We start from the raw sequence: 18,108 nt of genomic DNA on the forward strand, positions 1-18,108 counted from the left end.
AGGAGGAAGAGGGGAGGAAGAGGAGGAGAAAAGAGGAGGAGGAGGAAGAGGAAGAGGAGGGGAGAGAGAAGAGGAAGACTGTTAGAAAGTTTGGGAGACAGAAGGAATGACTCGGATCTCTCCGGTTCAGCATGATGCTTGGAGAAAACATGGACAAGTCACACTGATAACACCTAAAAATAAACACATCTGGTTACCACGGTGATGGAGCTACATGCCCCCCCCACCCCCCGCCGCTAGTCTTCATCACTCAGGTTGTATTACAGCCAGTCAGACAGTGTTTGGTCTCATCTACTCCGAGACATTCGCTCCTCCCTCCTTACAGAACCATGTGGACCGATCTGCACGACACCACACGACCCTCTGCAGCTCCAACGGCCTTTTAACGCTACAGCTAAATCTGCTCAGGCAGATCGGGCACCTGGAGCATCTGTACTTTACAGACTGATAGAAAAGGCAGAATTCATACACAACCCTGGCTCAAAGCTTCGAGCTGTTCCTCTACGACGGCCTGCCGCTTCGCAAACGGAGGCAGAAACTTCCTGATCCTGGTGGAGTGAAATAAGCATGTTTTTAACAAGTTGATGTTTCTGCAGGGTGCATCTGATGATGGAGGACAACATGTTTACGGTACAGTTCAGAATGTAGGGGCAGCCACATCTCACAGCAGATGGTTGGACAACAGCAGGTGAAGGATAATTAAAGACTTTATGTCTATAGAAATGACTCCATTATGATTCAGGATGCTGCAATTCGATTATTAAACCATAATCAGGATTCCCAGGAATCTTTTTAGCCTCATGTTAGCGTTGTTCCTCAGTCCACAGCTTCATTTATACCACTTTATACTCTGTGTTCATTAATTCAAGTAACAAAACTAATTCTTCTCCACTCTGTTTAAAGTGGAACAATAAAATGTGACAAACAGTTTTTCTGTTGTCTCCCTGGAATCTGCAGGAAAAGTCTGCTAGCAGTAGCAGCAACATCTTGTCCCGGTCTCGTCTGTTCTCCAGAAAAACCTAAATGTTTCCAAATGCTGCCTTCAGAACCAATCAGGAAATCTCTAAGAGCAGCTGCAAGGCTGGCTGCTAGTTTCCTGCTTTCTCTCGTTCACCGTTTGTTGCTTTCGAGCCGAGGTGTCAGAAGTGGGTCCTGCAGGGCCGTCAACGGCTTTACGCCTCCGACCGTCCTTACAGAGCGCCTTTTTCTGAAACAAATATATTTTCTAAGTATCTGCGACACAATCAGCTGCAGCTTCATGGCTTCAGGCTGCTTTTCCTTTCAGATATCTGAGGAAGCAGCGAAACAACAGTTCAGTGGATGGATGCAGCCTTTAGGTAAATCTGCCGTCGGTCCGTCGACCTTCTCACCGCCTGTTTGGTCGTCTGACTAAAAGCGGTTAGACTACAAACTTCTAGAAAGCGGTTAAAGTAGACGTGGACTTAGAAGAAAAAAAGACGCAGAGTTGTTCTAACAGGACAGTGTGCTGTGTGTTGTACCTTAAGTTCCTCCTCCATCTCAGAAATCTTCCTTTCTAGAGCTCTTTTTTCCTGTCGGGGGAGAGAAGCAGGTTAACGCTGGACTCACACACACGTCAACGCAGCCTTTACACACATCATGGGGGGGAGGGGTGGAACATGGTGAGGGTGTGGTGACAGCAAACACTTCATCACACACACATCCTGTGAGGCGTCTGCAAGCAACAGCCAGTTCAGACCAATGCCGCCTGATGTCCATGAAGACGGCGAGGAGTCGAGGACGCCGGCGACTCGCTAGAAACGTTTGGTTTTAAAGGGTCGATGGGGAAAGGCTGTGCTGCCAAGCGGCAAAGTGATAAAACAAGTCATCAAATCTGCACTAAACACAGGAAATGAGTGGAAGAGCTGAGAACACATGCACAGGTTCACTAAGCAGCAACCCAGCAGTCGCTTCCCGTCCTGGACGAAGGAGCAACACTTTGACTGAAGTTGGCTTCTGATTCATCAGATGAATCAAGGATCAATCCTTTCTCAGACCTTCATCACATGACAGGACCCAGGAAGTCCAGGATGGACTCAGGGATCCCACACGGCACGTTTCTTATGGGCTCGACGCACAGGGAGCGGCGGCGGCGTGTCTCTCTGAGAAATGTGATTGGTTGTGATAAAACTTCCACTGCAGTTTGTCACAGATTAATCATGAAGGATGACGAGTCGGGAGAATCCTGCTGTAGCCTCTACTTAATGAAAACAAAACAACCTGGGGCTCTATTTTACGTGACATCCATGCTAACATCATCACGCGATGTCAGATCTGGCGGCCGATCCAGAAAAATTCTCGTTTTACCTGAACAGTCAATAAAACCCTCGCTGATTGGCTGCAGTGCTACACGACAGCAACAGAAGGTGGACATTTCTGTACTTTGTGGCATCGCAATTAATCCAGTATGGGGCGAAATTTCCCATGCACGGCTGGCTGGAGGAGAGGGGAAATATTTTCACCTCATCACAGCTTCCATAAGAAATGAATGCAGAACGAGAAATGTCGCCCCACGTGTGTCGAGCCCATTAAGCTGGTTTTTATCAGGTTTTCTGCCATCTGGACGAGAAAAAACGGTTTAACAAACTCACGTCCTGTGTAAAAACACTTCAGTCCTGATTTCAAAAGTCTACGTGATATAGGAGTCCAGGATATTACTTTTATTTTTCACAACTGAAATGAAGGTTTTAACTATTTAAACCTGCTTTTTTTTTTAAAAAATCATTAAATAAAATAAGATGAAATGAAATAAGATTAATGAAAATAAGAGAATATTAAATAAAATAAGTTGAAATATAATTAGATTAAATAAAATAAAATAAGATTAATTAAAATGAAATAAAACAAGATTACATAAAATATGACAAGATGAAATAAAGTAAAATGAAAAAATATAAAATAAAATGATTAAATAAAACAAGATGAAATAAAGTAAAATAAAAAAACGATTAAATAAAACATTAAATAAAGTTAAAAAAAATTAAATTAAATAAAAAGATGAATTAAAATAAAACAAAACGAGATGAATTGAAATAAAACTAAATTAATTAAAATAAATAAGATGAATTAAAATAAAATAAAACAAGATTAAATTAAAAAAAAAAAAAAAAAAAAGGATTAATTAAAATAAAATGTAATAAGATAAAATTAAATAAAATAAATCTCAGACGGTGTTAAAAGAACTCTCTATGCTGTGTAGAACATTTCGGTCCAGACCTGACGGGTCTGGGTGAAGTGGTTTTTAAGCAGGTCTGATGTGGTCAAGGTTCCACAGAAACCCTGCAGAAGCAGGAAGCATCAGAAATCTAAAGCCAACTTCAGCGCCGTCTAAACTTTCACACCCAGAAATAAAAGCAGTCGGGAGAAGTTGTGACCACACGCTGACTGGAGGTTGAAAAAACGGGTGGAGAAAAAGGTAGCAGTGTTCTGGGTGGTGAGGAGGGAGGGCGTCCTAGTTTCACCCCACCCCCCCCCCACCCCGGCTACAACGAGACACGACAGCCAGCAGCAGAGAGGAGGCCGACATGAGAACTCAGGGGAAGATCATACCACCACCCAGATGATATTGGGGCCTGCTTGTAACCTTCAGACATAAACCCAGTGGCAGTGTTACCGTTTACACATGAAATCATTTCCATCATTAGTCTCATCGTTTCTGCTTCATTCCCGCAGGGGGGGTTCAGAAACTACTTCAGTCTTTACCCTTTTCTCCATCTCAAGCTGGGATCGGTCAGCGTAGCGTTCCTGCCTCTGAAATATCCAGAAAAACAAGGATGAACATGTGGAGAGTAGAATCATCTCCAGGCTGGAAGGAGGAGGACGATGAACACACCTGCGTGGCTTTCTCTAGCTGGAGCTTCAGGTCTGCCAGCTCCAGGTCAGTGTCGCGTAACTGGGCCTTCAGCTTCTCGTTCTCCGCTAAGATCTGCTCGTACAGCTGAGGAGGAGAAGTCAGGAGTCAGGAGGAGACGAGCCAGGAGCCAGGAGGAGACGAGCCAGGAGCCAGGAGGAGACGAGCCAGGAGCCAGGAGGAGACGAGCCAGGAGCCAGGAGGAGACGAGCCAGGAGCCAGGAGGAGACGAGCCAGGAGTCAGGAGGAGACGAGCCAGGAGCCAGGAGGAGACGAGCCAGGAGCCAGGAGGAGACGAGCCAGGAGCCAGGAGCCAGGAGGAGACGAGCCAGGAGCCAGGAGCCAGGAGGAGACGAGCCAGGAGCCAGGAGGAGACGAGCCAGGAGCCAGGAGTCAGGAGGAGACGAGCCAGGAGCCAGGAGTCAGGAGGAGACAAGCCAGGAGCCAGGAGTCAGGAGGAGACGAGCCAGGAGTCAGGAGGAGACGAGCCAGGAGCCAGGAGGAGACGAGCCAGGAGCCAGGAGCCAGGAGCCAGGAGGAGACGAGCCAGGAGCCAGGAGCCAGGAGGAGACGAGCCAGGAGCCAGGAGGAGACGAGCCAGGAGCCAGGAGTCAGGAGGAGACGAGCCAGGAGCCAGGAGTCAGGAGGAGACGAGCCAGGAGTCAGGAGGAGACGAGCCAGGAGCCAGGAGGAGACGAGCCAGGAGTCAGGAGCCAGGAGGAGACGAGCCAGGAGCCAGGAGGAGACGAGCCAGGAGCCAGGAGGAGACGAGCCAGGAGCCAGGAGTCAGGAGGAGACGAGCCAGGAGTCAGGAGGAGACGAGCCAGGAGTCAGGAGGAGACGAGCCAGGAGTCAGGAGGAGACGATGTGTGATGCAACATGAAGTCAGATGTGAGGAATCTTCCGACACACAGAAACGTTCATGATGAAATCATGATGATATCAAACCTTCTTATAGTCGGTGGCGTCGTCTCGGTCCAGTCGGCTCGAGTACGGCCTCCGGCTTTCTCCATAGCTGCGACTTAACACAGCATCGTTGCGATCTATAGACGAAGTGCTCTCGTTCCTGCATCGGTGGAGACAAACAGAACAATTCAGACACAAACCTGCAGCAGCCGGGAGGACCATGTGACGAGAGGAGACTCACCTGGACAATCTGTCACTCTGTGGAGGGAAAGAAAAAGAAGAAATGTTCATAAAAACAGGAATGGAACTGAGCGCTGTGTAATCTGATCAGTCTGCAGCTGGAAAAGCATTTCCTCCATGCAGATCGGCGCGGCGCGGCCCCGAGGATGGAGCCAGACGTCTGATCAAGAGGCTGGACAATGCCTCTTCCAGCTGTTTCAACATTTCAGTCTCCTTCCTGGACTTACGGAGGACTTCCAGGGATAAACGGTTAGAAACATACAGCCAGCTCTGAACCCTTCTAGATCCTGTTCTGGACGTCGTGACTGATGGGAAACAGCGATGTGCCGCCTACCAACCAGGACGTATTCAGCATTTCCCCTCCTGTAATCTGCCTGGTTTAGGAAACTTTAATCTTGGAATACCATTTCCATCCCAGTATCTTTTACTGGTGTAAATAAAAGAAAGTTGCAGTGATCACATTAGTTGGTTTCAATCTGAGTTGAAAGGCAGGAACTACTTTGTGTCAGTTGTTAACTTTGGATCTACCTAAACACGACATGTGGAGTTCCTCAAGGCTCCATGTTTGGCCCCCTGCTGTCCAGCATCTAAACTCCCACCAGCGCAGATATATGTGCATCTGCCAGGACTCTCTTTAGCTACATAAATCTGAAATCACTATTCATACAAAGATCGGAGTCTAAGTTCAGCCAGCGACCAGAAACCTCGGCATCGTCCTGGAATCTGAGCTGAACAGCCGTATTAAAGCAGGAGGCTTTCTACCATCTGAAGAAAACATGAGAATAAGCGGACAGACAGCTCGGCGTGATTTAGAAAAGCTTCCGTATCTGTTTTCCATCATCTTGACGAACTAAAAAGCGAACAAGCCACTAAGAGAACACCACTCAGACAACCTCAGCTAATCCAGAAACACTACCCTCCAGTTCGGTTCTCTGGTGTGAAGACTGAATGGTTCTGGTCCAGTATGTATGGATCAGATCCATATGAACCTTCCGAGTTAAACTGGGTCAAGTTTGTTTCCCATCCTGCCAGTTAAAACATTTAGTTTCTCTGCTCCAACTGGAACAAACCAGCAGAAAAGCACAAGTCTGCTGTGAACCGGGGAGTTGAATGCAGTCTGATGGTGACAATCAGTTGTTTCCTGTTGATGTGTGTGTTTGTCTGACCATGCCCAGCCCATCAGGCAGCGCTGCGCCTGAAACACGCCTCTGTTTCTGCCTCCCTGCAAACTGCTGGTTTCCTCCTCATGGCTTGACCTGCAGTAAATGAGGACTAGCAGCTGCTGCGTCTCCCTGATGGTTTCACTCAGACAGCTCCCATCCTAACAGGAAGTTCACCCAGCATGTTACAGGTTGACCAAACACCCCCGCTCTGCTGATGATTCCACAGATTTCACACACTACTTTAGGACTTTTATTTATCCCAACATTTTTATTTCAATTGCACAACAATCAGCTAAAACCTGCCGACCAGTTCATTTCTGTGGCTCAAACACAAAGAACCGGACTTCCTCTGCTTTGTGCATCTGCATGTTTTAAACTCTACCGATGTGCGGCTGCAGCGTCGCCTCGGCAACAATCACCGGAAGATGAAACGGGGTGACAAGAAAGATGCAAAGGCAGCGAGAAGGAAAGGAGATGAGGGAGGGGAGGAAATCCTGTTGGTGGAGGCGAACCCCAGGAAGGAGCAGAGACGGGAATGAAAGTTTAAATCAAGGCAACAGGGGGAGTTTTGATTGGTCGTCTGGGTGGAAACATGGGTTTGATCCTCTCTTACCTGTGGCTCTCCCTTGGTGCTGCCATCCTCCGAGTCAGACTGCTGGTCAGGATCATTTTCATCACCCTGGAATAAAATCAAAATAAAAGGATGACACGTCTTTCGATCCCACTGATTGAAGGAGGACAGCTGGAGCTGCACCTCCCAAAGACAGGGCCGGGTCTCTTACATCCTGAGTCCAGAAGGACACCCCAGTGGACCGCCTTTTCTCCCGGGGCCGCCTGCGATCCCGAATGGAGCGGGGCTGGGACTTGTCCTCTCCCTCCTTCTCCTCCTCCTTTCTGTCTGCTTCTGGAAAAACAAAGAAAACTTGTTGAAAAACAGCAGAAATAAACCAAAATGATAGAATAGACACATCTGCCAGTTCTGTCCCTTTATTCCTGTGTTTAATGCTGTGCAAACACAGAAATAACCCAACAGAGAAGTCATGTTTATCTGCAATAAGAGCCAGCAAGCAGAAGCTGTCCTGGCTCGACGTCTTTATTCTTGGAACAAAGTGGTGAGTGTTTCCTTCATCTGGCTAAATCCGCTTTGTGTTCCCAGGAAAACGGCACAGATTTACAGAAAAAGTTCATTTAAGAAGCAACCAAGCCCCTTTCTGTCCCAATGCTCCTCATCAGCAGGTGGATGTTTGTCCATGAACTGTGGAGGGAGGAGAAAGTTCCAGGCCATATCTACCAGTTACATCAGGAGACCTCGAGGTCCACCATGCTGCCATTTTTAGATGCAACTCTTCTCCAACAAACCTGAACTAGCAGAGTCTGCAGAGCTGGATGACGTGCAGAACAGGAGGTCAGCCATTTAAAGAGGCATTCCCATCAGGACAGTCCACTAGACTCGGTCCGGTTGGGGACCCGGTCCAGTTGTAGGGGGGTGTATCCATGCGAACCGAGATCATGTTCACGCTGCTCTTTGGTCAAACCAGCCAAACCATCAGAATAATATCTCCCCATTCCCACCAGAGGTGGCGCTGCACTAGTATTTAGCAGAAGAGAGGACAAGACCTGTGTGAAGAAGAAAACTCTGTTTCCTCCACCTGCCAGTTAAACATGGAGACCAAACTATGGCTGTTTTGGGTTTTTATTGTGTCTTATGCGAGTATCCTGCAGAAATCCACTGCAACAATGGACGCAGTATGAACACCAGACGGGGCAGAGGACCCTTAACGCCATCGCTATGGATTTACCCACAATGCAACGCTACGCCACATGCAGGAAGGGACTTTTCTAGTCTGCTTCCTGTATTTGGTCCATTTAAAGCAAACTGAGACCTGCGTTTGTAGGCGGACCAAGTCCGCTTCTTTGGTCCGAATCAGAACTCGTTTGACGCGTTCACGTTTCCCCAAACGAAGCCGACTCTCCCAGCAAACGGACTCGGATAAAAACAGCTGATGTGAACGTGTCCTAAAAGTTGCAGGATGGTAGATCTTGAAGACCGGTCTACATACTGTGGCCATCTGGGTGTTTTATGCTGCGATCCCAGTTGTCCCATCGTTGTAAAAGATGGAACCAGGACAGCCATGACCAGGTTTGAAGATAGCGTTTGGGAGGCAATGTTCAGGTCAGTTTACATGATATAAAAATGTGAACATGACAGAATACTAACAGAAGGAAGGGAATGTAAGGATGTAGGGTCTCTGTTCTTGGTCAGAGTATCCTGCAGCACGGGTTGGAGTCGCGCGACCAGGACTGAAACTCAGGTTGCTTCATGGCAGCGTTCTGGTTCAGACTGGTCTTATCTGCCTCTCAACACCCAGCATATTATCTGGAGAGTTTCATACCACTGAACTGGGACTGGCTCGCCTGGTGGTGTGGGAAGGTGCCAAATCCTGCTGGCAAATGAAACTAGCAGCAAATCGAAGCATTAAATGCTCTAAAGTTTCCTGTTCTGACATCAGGGCTTGACTAAAGGATCCACACCAGCAGAAGACATGGCTCCTCCACAGTGGAAACGTCACACTGGACGTCATGCAACTTGGCTCTGCTCCACTTTTGCTCCACTATACGACTTGGGATTTTAAATGACAATGTTAAATTTACTTTAAACGAGAGCTAAGCGCAGGCCAGACGTTTCTGGCGTCAGTGTCCCAACCTGCTGACTTCAGTTGTGGTCCATGCACCCAAACTCCTGCTTCCTCCTTCCAACACCACACAGTTTCCTAAAACTAAACCTGAAACCAGAACGCCTTTATTTCACAGAAAGCTTGTGCCTGTGTGGTGGATGACCGTCAGGTCAACTGGACCGGACAACCAACCGTCAGGTCAACTGGACCGGACAACCAACCGTCAGGTCAACTGGACCGGACAACCAACCGTCAGGTCTACTGGACCGGACAACCAACCGTCAGGTCTACTGGACCGGACAACCAACCGTCAGGTCAACTGGACCGGACAACCAACCGTCAGGTCTACTGGACCGGACAACCAACCGTCAGGTCTACTGGACCGGACAACCAACCGTCAGGTCAACTGGACCGGACAACCAACCGTCAGGTCTACTGGACCGGACAACCAACCGTCAGGTCAACTGGACCGGACAACCAACCGTCAGGTCAACTGGACCGGACAACCAACCGTCAGGTCAACTGGACCGGACAACCAACCGTCAGGTCAACTGGACCGGACAACCAACCGTCAGGTCAACTGGACCGGACAACCAACCGTCAGGTCAACTGGAACGGACAACCAACCGCCAGGTCTACTGGAACGGACAACCAACCGCCAGGTCAACTGGAACGGACAACCAACCGCCAGGTCAACTGGAACGGACAACCAACCGTCAGGTCTACTGGACCGGACAACCAACCGTCAGGTCTACTGGACCGGACAACCAACCGTCAGGTCTACTGGACCGGACAACCAACCGTCAGGTCTACTGGACCGGACAACCAACCGTCAGGTCTACTGGACCGGACAACCAACCGTCAGGTCTACTGGACCGGACAACCAACCGTCAGGTCTACTGGACCGGACAACCAACCGTCAGGTCTACTGGACCGGACAACCAACCGTCAGGTCTACTGGACCGGACAACCAACTGTCAGGTCTACTGGACTGGACAGTCCTGATCCTGAACGTGTGTGGAGACGTAAGACATCGGACCTTTCTCTGTGTCTCTGGAGGAGCGGCTGTAAGAGGAGGTGATCCCCGTCAGACTGTTGGGCCGGTTGAGGGAGCTGGACCCCGAGGACAATGTGGAGCTCGAGTAGGAAGTTGTGGAGGCAGTGCAGACTGAGGAAGAGGACGATGAAGGCCGGTAGCGCTGGAGAGGAAATAAAACCAGACAGGTAAGATGAGAAGGAGACTCAGGGTGCAGTTTACGGCGAAGGAGAGGAAGACACCTCTTCAAAGCTGCGGTACTTCGATCGGTAATCGTCCTCCTTCGCCTCAGTCTCCTTCTTCTCCTCCTGCTTTTCCTTGTCCTGCTTCTCTTTCTCCTCCTTGTCCTCCTCGCGAGTCTTTGGGGTACGACTCCTGCTGATGGTCTTCTCGGCCTCCTGCAGGTCAGTCAGAGTGACGCCCTGGAGGAGCAAAGGAAGGAGCGTTATCAGCAGAGACACAAGCTAAGAGCTGCATGTACACACACAGATCCAGACTGACAGCTTTTACTCAAACAGTCATAAAAACACAACAAACTGCTGCTCGCAGATCCCACGCCAACATCATCCGCCATCGTCGTGGGACAGCACAGACTGAAGGTGTGGGAGCTCTTCATCCTGCTGGGAGACACGTTGTTTGTAGCGTTGAGGTGAACTGACCTGGGTGGACCTCCTCGACTGTCGGGCCTGTCTGGATCGAGCCTTTCGCTGAGACTCCGACTCTTCGTCTCGCACCGGCGTCAGATACGACCTGATGGACACAAAGGCGTTACTCGGGCATACGGAGGTTTTAGGAACGATGTCGGGGGGGGGGTCCACAGAGTTTCAGTACGACCTGGCCGTTCACGTTACAACCATTTCACATCAATAAACCAGGATTTCACTCATCTGTACATGTAACAGAGCGGTCTAAGGCCTTCCTGCAGCGGTGGCAAACATAAGGCCAAACTCGGCCCGTCAGAAGGTCCAATCCGGCCTGAGGAACCAGTTTGGTGAAAATGACAGAAAATATTAACTTCCATTTTAATTAAAGCCTTTTTAAATGTCTAATTTACCCAGCTGAGGCTGGATATTTTACTTTATCTCCATGTCAGGAGGAAAACTTCCATCTTCACAGGCATGACTTCGCTTTGCATGATGAAGGGATGTGTGTGCACACACACGGACATGTACACGTAAGTACATGTAATATAACTTCAACAAAGTGAAACGAATCTGATTATGACTTATCCAGACAGCTGAGACTAAATGTTTACTGGTTTTGCAAATCCATTGTGATCTAGAAGTTTTAATGACATGAGAAAAAAAATTATTAAATGCAAAACTCTCAGTGATGAATTTTTACTAAAACAAAAAGGTGAAAAATTTGGAGTTATTATGGATAAATTTCTGTTACTTTCCTCGTCCGGCCCTCTTGAGACTAAATCTGCCTTTGAACTAAAATGTGTGTAACCAGTAGAGGGCGGTGCAGGGACCAGTTTGACCAGAGGAGAGGACAGCACTGCTGCTGTTTATTCTCTCATAATCTTATTAAAGCTCTACTTTCCAGTAGAAAGTAGAGCTTCTGTCTGCTCTGCATGCAGACGGGGGCGTCTGTCCGTCCGGCGTGGCCTTGTCGTCACATTTCAGTCAGTTTGCAGACATGGCAAACAGAGCAACAACCTGAAACTATGGAGCTTTTTTAAAACAGTTTAGCTCATATGCGACCAGGGAAAGGAGCGTAGAAGAAGAGGCTACTGCGCCGCCTCTTTTTGATCATGTTTATTGTCATGACGTCCCCCATCGTTTCTATGTCTGTTCCTGCAGCTGATGTAAGAACCAGTCCGGAGCTCAGCACTGCCCTCAGGTGGTGTTATTACCCAACATAAAGGATGCAGGGAGCGCGTGGACAGCGACGTCCGACATGGACGTAGCCATTTACATATGTAAAGAACATAAAAGGATCTATAATCTCACAACTTTGTTATAAAAACACTCAAACAGCCGACCAAAACAGCAGTCTTTAGGACTTTCTCCATCACTGCTGGACCACAGAAAACTGGAGCTATCATCATTTAGGTAGAAAAACATTTACTGTATTTGTTCGTTGGATAAACAAAACGATCGTATCAGCTGACAGCGCTCTTCTCAAAGACATGTTGATGATTTCTGGGATAAATATGTGGACAATGTAGGTTAAAGGAAAAGCAATAAATCAGGTCATATAGGTGAAGTTTGACAAAAAGATCCATGTTCACAGGGTATTCCTACGACGTCTGCAGTCCAGCAGGGTTTCCATGTCTCCCTGCTCCAACACAGCAGATTAATGAGCAGAATCTGATAGGCTGTTGGATCCATGTAATTTGATTCAGGCGTGTTGTAGCAGCAGTAGATGGGAAAGCCGCTGGAGTGCGGTACGCCTGGACTGTGGAATCAAACCAGCGTAGGCTCACATCTCTTCAGGTGAAGGTTAAACTAAGACGTTCTGATCAGCAGGAGAGTGTTGGACTGAACACAGCAGGTCCCGTCTTCCTCGTTCTGTTTAATGTGATGAACATTACAGGCTGTTCTCTCCCCTTCCTGGTTCACACTGAAGCTGCCCAGTTTCAGACTGGACAGCTGCATTTTGTAACCATGATCCCAAAGCGCTTCGTTAGATTAGGTTAACTGTGGGGAAGATTCCAGACGCAGTTTCAGTTCACCTCTCGTGTACTCTGGCGTTGGCTCCACATCTCTGTGTCCTGTGTCACCTCGACATCTAGAACGTTTCTGGACAACGGCAGATGGATCAGCTGCAGGTCCTCCGTCCCCTGTCTCGTCCTCTATCTGATTTATTCCAATTTCTAAAGGACATCAGTTTCAGATCCTGGTAATCTGATTACTTTTTTAATCCTGTAACTTCTGCTTTTGCTGAGAAATCCAAAGACAACCGCAGGTCAACACGGGTGAGGCCACAGGCCTAAAACTGCATTTAATTTGATTTAGTTTCATGTATTTTATGCGATAAAACAGTTTAATGAGGGAATTGAGAACCACAAATACGTGGCTGATGCGAGTCCTGACATGAATGCATGTCAGCCAATCCTCTGGGGCTGTTTAACCTTTAGCCACAAGCACTTCCAGCCTCCACAGCCACATAGCTGGGGTGGAAAAGCAGCATTAAGCATTGGTCGGAGTGTGGAGAATATCTCTGTTGGACACAGAAGTATGGACTCATGCAGAGGAGAACGGCGTGTTGGCCTTGAGCAGAATGCGCCGCTTCTTCCCACCTTCCTTATAAGGACAAGTAGCCGAGGCGGTGAAACAACCCTGCCCTTCTCCAGCTGCGACAGGTGGCTTATTTCAACCCTGCTACAGGAAGACTTACACTCGACCCCACTACAAACACACACGTGGACACATGCTTTCCGTCCGCCAGCGTCTGCAGCAGATGGTAAACACAGCGACGCTCCCAAGCAGAGGAAATCATCTGCACGGTTTGATGGATGCTTACATGTCGAGGATGCTCAGAAAGCAGACTTTACAGCAGCATCTGTATCGGCTAGAGCATAACACCAGGACGCAACACGCCACCTTCTGCCTTTAACCTGGACATAATGCCGTCTGGGTGTGTGTGTGTGTGGTTACCTGCGCCGCTCAGAGCCGGTGACAGTGACGGTGCCAGTGGTGGTGGAGATGCTGGTGGTGGTAGTGGTCGACGTTGTGGTGGTGGAACCAGTGTTTATAGTGGGGATGACAGCAGCAGACTCCTTCTCCCTCTCTGCACTCTCCTCTGAACAGTACCTGTTAATGCAGACAGTCAGCCCATCACGTCCCACGTCAGCTCCAGTCACATAGCAGCTACTGCTCCTTCCTGTTCCTTTTGCAGGTTGGACCAGCTCTACAAATCAACACTGCCTCTACGATTTCTGCCCGTTTGCTTTATTCTCTTTGTCAAACGACGGGTAGTGAAGCTCCTTGAACATGGACCGAACTGCACGTGTTAGCCATGCAGGAGGCAGACAAAGTGTCCGTCTGTCTGCATATCACGTTTCTGCGTCAAGCAGAGATTAAGCTTCGGCGTCATATGAGGGTTCTGATGAGGACTAGCAGGAGAGATCATATTTCACCAGTTTTAGCCTCTCTACACTGGCTCCCTGTTAAATCCAGGATAAAGTTTAAAATTCTTCTCCTCACATATAAAGCTCTCCATGACCAAGCTCCATTGTACATAAAAGATCATATAGTTCCATATATTCCATATCGAGCACTTGGCTCTCAGACTGCAGGTTTACTGGTGGTTCCCAGAGTCTCAAAGAGTCCTATGGGAGGAAGGGCCTTTAGCTATCAGGCTCCTCTCTTATGGAACCAGCTGCCACTGTGGGTTCGGGAGGCAGACTCCCTCCACACCTTTAAGATGAAGCTGAAAACCTTCCTTTTCCATGATTCTTATAGTTAGGATATGAACATCTCCTGAGTTGGAGTCTGCATGTACGGGACCCAACTGCTCATTGCTCTTATAGTTATGGGTAGTCTAGCCATCCATTACTTATGTAGCAATGGGGATGTTACCTGATGCACTGAGAAGTACCTCGCTCTATTACTCTAATATATTAATGTATAAATATATGACAGTATTGCCGTCTCTAACTTATTTCTCCTTTGTTCCGCAGGTCTTCCTGAATAAGTGCAGTTGTACATGTTGATCTGTCTTTCCTGTCCTCTCCACCCCAACCAGTCGAGGCAGATGGCTGCCCTCCCTGAGCCGGGTTCTGCTGGAGGTTTTCTTCCTGTTAAAGGGGAGTTTTTTCCTTCCCACTGTCGCCGCGTGCAGCTCAGGATGGAGGATTGGATCCAAGTCATGACTTGATTCAATCAGTTGGTTTCTATTATAGGATATGTATGAATTGGCTGGAAATGATGTGGATGTAAAGTGTCCTGAGACAACATTGTTGTGAAGTGGCGCTGTACAAATAAAGTTGAATTGAATTGAATATGAACGTAACTCACTGGAAATATTTCATCCTTGCTAAATGAACAACTTGGATAATATTTCCAGTGCAGCTCTGCTAACATTTAACTGAAACATGATTAAGAAAAGCAAAAATCCAACCAAACCAGGACAGACAGACTTTTTGTTTAGAGTCAGATTTGTGCCAAAACTTCCTAAACAGGGTCATCATCACACAAGCAGCTCTGTGTGTGTGTGTGTGTGTGTGTGTGTGGCCTGACTTTTTGCACTTCTGGCAGAATCACCACAAGCAGGTGGCTTTTTTGGGGGCGGAGTCAGACCCCATCAGCTGGTGAGTTTTACACAACAGCTCATTTCCCCGAGTTGCTAAGGACCTGAGTGAGCCTCCATCTCCCATCAGCTCACTGGAATGGTGGGTATTGATCATTTAAAGTTTCTCTACTTTAATTCTTTGTACTTTTAGCTTCATTCCTGGTTAAAATCTTTTGCTAATAAACATCCAGTGGAATCAAACGAGCGTTAGCAGCTAATCTATCAGTATCTTGGCCGTCGCTTATCTCTGCGTGGAGAGATTTACCAGTCAGACCTGAGCAGAAACCTGACATCCAACCACATGTAGGGCAGCCACCAATTAAACCCTAAACCTTGTCTGATTTAATGGTCATTATTAGACATTAAAGCTTGAAATATTCTCGACTGGTGATGAGAGCTTGTTAATAATCAGAGAAACGTAGCTGAAAACACAAACCTGGAAGGTTTGTTGCTAAAGGTAACAGACTTGAAGCTTCCAGCTGAGAAGTGACTCATCTAAAGCAAACCAGTCACCCCAGTGGAGTCAAAGAAAAGGATGTGATCGGTGAGAACAAAGAGAAAACGAGGGATACGCAGTCACATTTCTGTTTATGGATTATATTGAAGTAGTTTTGTTATTTCCCAGTGCATTGTGGGGGTTTGGACAGCTATGTGAAGATCACAGTGGAGTGTAAGTCTTAGCGACAGGCGTAAAAACCTGTACCTGCTGGTGAGACTGGTGGAGCCGGTCCGAGTGGAGGAGGAGCCCAGGCTGGAGAGCAGGCCACGATGGCCTGTGGGCGAGGTAACGGATGAGGAGGTGGTGGTGGTAGAGGAGGAGGAGGTCGTAGTCGAGGAGCTCAAGTCCTCGTGTCTTCTGCCAAAAGAACCGCTGTGAGAAGGAAAACGGGTAAATAAAACCGCCAGCACTGAGATCAGAAACGTCCGTTTAAGTCTTGGTGTTGGATTTTACATGTCATACGAGTTTACATATGAGATAAGAGCAGAAACAGAACCAGGTGGGCACTCCAGCAGAGACGCAGACAGAAAGGGGCAGGTGGGTGTAGAGACAGCTGCTGTACCTGCGGTAAATGCTGTAAGACTGGTAGTGGGAGGTGGGCGGCTGCCAGGGTTTAGTATTACAGGTGTTAGGCTCCAAGCTGGAGGTTGACGAAGACTTGGCTGGCACGTCCCGCGTGCTGCCGCTCCGCCCTAACGCTAGCGTGTGGGACGTGCTAGCGTGTTGGCAGGCAGGTGGGCAAGAGAGGTATGTTAGCGGTGGAGGCGTGCACACACAAACATTGATAAAAGTACAGGAAACACATATATTTGTTGTCAAAGCTCAGACAACTGAGCTTTGACACACTATTAAAGCATTCATGGCACATGGATGTGTGAATTTATCACATTTACAGATTAAATAAAGATTTATTTTGGATTCTATATCAAAGAAAAACTGTATTTCAAAATGCCTAATCTGAACTTCAGGGTGCATGAAGCCGGGACCATCAGGTGTAAGGGAGCTGGAAACGCAAGAAGAGTTTCCATCCAGCTCGTACGCCATCTATTCTGCATGACATGAACGCAGCGCAGGTCCACGCCAAGGTTCTGCATGGTAAACAAAGCCGAGACGCTGCTTGTTAAACATCTGAATCTGAGTGACACACAGCAACCTGACAGGACAGGTAGAGTCATGCACCACACTCTGGCTTCGATAGAGGGGCGTTGGGCTCATTTGCATGGCTTACTCAGAAGCTGCAGCGAATGGAAGGGTGTGCGAACATATCTGAAGTGAAATATCCTGCGGACAACTGAGGAAAGCACCATGGATCTGCGCTGCAGTTTAGATCCAAAGCTGCTGTGATGGGTCTGAGGAGACCAGGGGAAATCTATCTGAAGCTAACCTGCGCTGGTAGCTGGATGCTCGGTTGATGGAGGCGCTTCCTTCGCTGTTCTTCAGGTCGTCGTCCCAGCGTCGTCGGGTGTACGAGCCGCTGCGTATCAGAGGCGTCGAGTCCCTGTGGATTCACACGCATCAATAGCAGCAAAGCTTCCACATTCCCCTGTGTATCTGATTCTACTGTGCTCCATGAGATTATCTACCCAACATCTACACAGAGCACCAGGAGCTGCTCGTGCCAAAGCATGCCTGCACAAAGCTCCAGTTTGGCTCCAGGGGTTCACCTGTTTTCCTTCTCGTCCATGTCTGAGGTACTGGCCAGTCTCCTGGGGATAGTCGGGGCCACGTAGGCAAGCCGAGTTCCTTTCTCTTTTTCCTAAAAATAGGGAAGAACAAAACAGGCTGGAGTTGGTGAACATTACAACAAGATCATATTGTTACAGCAGCTCTTTAGTTTCTCTTTGTCTTAATGCTCCCTGACCTCTTTCAGGGGGTTCTGCTTGAAAATTACGTACCAAGATGAATCGATTACTCCTCTACAAATAGAAATTCTGTATAAACCATCCTGCTATCAATGTAAACTCTTGTAAGATTTTAGTAGAGACTGAAGCATCACTGAGGATGGAACATGGGAAAAAACTTTCTCTCGGTCTTTTTTTATTTGTTTATGTTTATTGTAGCATAAAACCCCTTTGAAAGTAAACCAAACACTTCAGGAAACCATGAACCAACATGTGTACATTCTCTGTGCTGAAGTGAAACAGAGGTTTCTGTAGAGTCAGAAACACAGCACTTCTGCAGAGCAGCATTTGTTCTGTGATGGCATTTTTTCCTAAAGTCACAAAAAAGAGAGCGAAAACGCAGCAAAGAAGATCTGTGCACATCGCTCACACGTGCATAAACACGGATATGGGTAAATTACGAGGGGCTTTAACTCTGGCTCAAATCATTCATTTAGCATAACTGACCTTCATTTTTACCTCTATCGTCAACTGCATTAGAAGACCATTCATGATGCAGAATGATACTGGTGTTCATCCAATCACATCCATGTAACTGGGCAGAAAATGGTGGTTTTGGATGAGAAACTACTCTAATAG

At 47.8% G+C, this 18,108-nt stretch overlaps 1 protein-coding gene across 4 annotated transcripts in view; it reads right to left on the reverse strand.

Moving 5' to 3' along the window:
* ppp1r12a (protein phosphatase 1, regulatory subunit 12A) overlaps positions 1 to 18,108 on the reverse strand; it is a 71,403-nt gene that overhangs the window by 5,812 nt on the left and 47,483 nt on the right. For 2 of the 4 annotated variants that reach the window (XM_079262943.1, XM_079262941.1), the window contains exons 11-25: positions 17,293 to 17,384; positions 17,013 to 17,126; positions 16,191 to 16,343; positions 15,833 to 16,000; positions 13,494 to 13,649; positions 10,548 to 10,638; positions 10,131 to 10,310; positions 9,892 to 10,051; positions 6,960 to 7,081; positions 6,791 to 6,856; positions 5,016 to 5,032; positions 4,817 to 4,934; positions 3,851 to 3,955; positions 3,721 to 3,768; positions 1,500 to 1,550 (exon numbers count right to left, since the gene is read on the reverse strand). In XM_079262943.1, coding sequence (XP_079119069.1) covers positions 1,500 to 1,550; positions 3,721 to 3,768; positions 3,851 to 3,955; positions 4,817 to 4,934; positions 5,016 to 5,032; positions 6,791 to 6,856; positions 6,960 to 7,081; positions 9,892 to 10,051; positions 10,131 to 10,310; positions 10,548 to 10,638; positions 13,494 to 13,649; positions 15,833 to 16,000; positions 16,191 to 16,343; positions 17,013 to 17,126; positions 17,293 to 17,384 — 1,641 coding nt within the window. The remainder of the gene's footprint in view (positions 1 to 1,499; positions 1,551 to 3,720; positions 3,769 to 3,850; positions 3,956 to 4,816; positions 4,935 to 5,015; positions 5,033 to 6,790; positions 6,857 to 6,959; positions 7,082 to 9,891; positions 10,052 to 10,130; positions 10,311 to 10,547; positions 10,639 to 13,493; positions 13,650 to 15,832; positions 16,001 to 16,190; positions 16,344 to 17,012; positions 17,127 to 17,292; positions 17,385 to 18,108) is intronic. The other 2 variants (XM_079262942.1, XM_079262944.1) reach the window with 2 other exon arrangements.

Source organism: Telmatherina bonti, assembly GCF_933228915.1.
Source record: "Telmatherina bonti genome assembly, chromosome: 23".
NCBI classification, from domain to species: Eukaryota; Metazoa; Chordata; class Actinopteri; order Atheriniformes; family Telmatherinidae; genus Telmatherina; species Telmatherina bonti.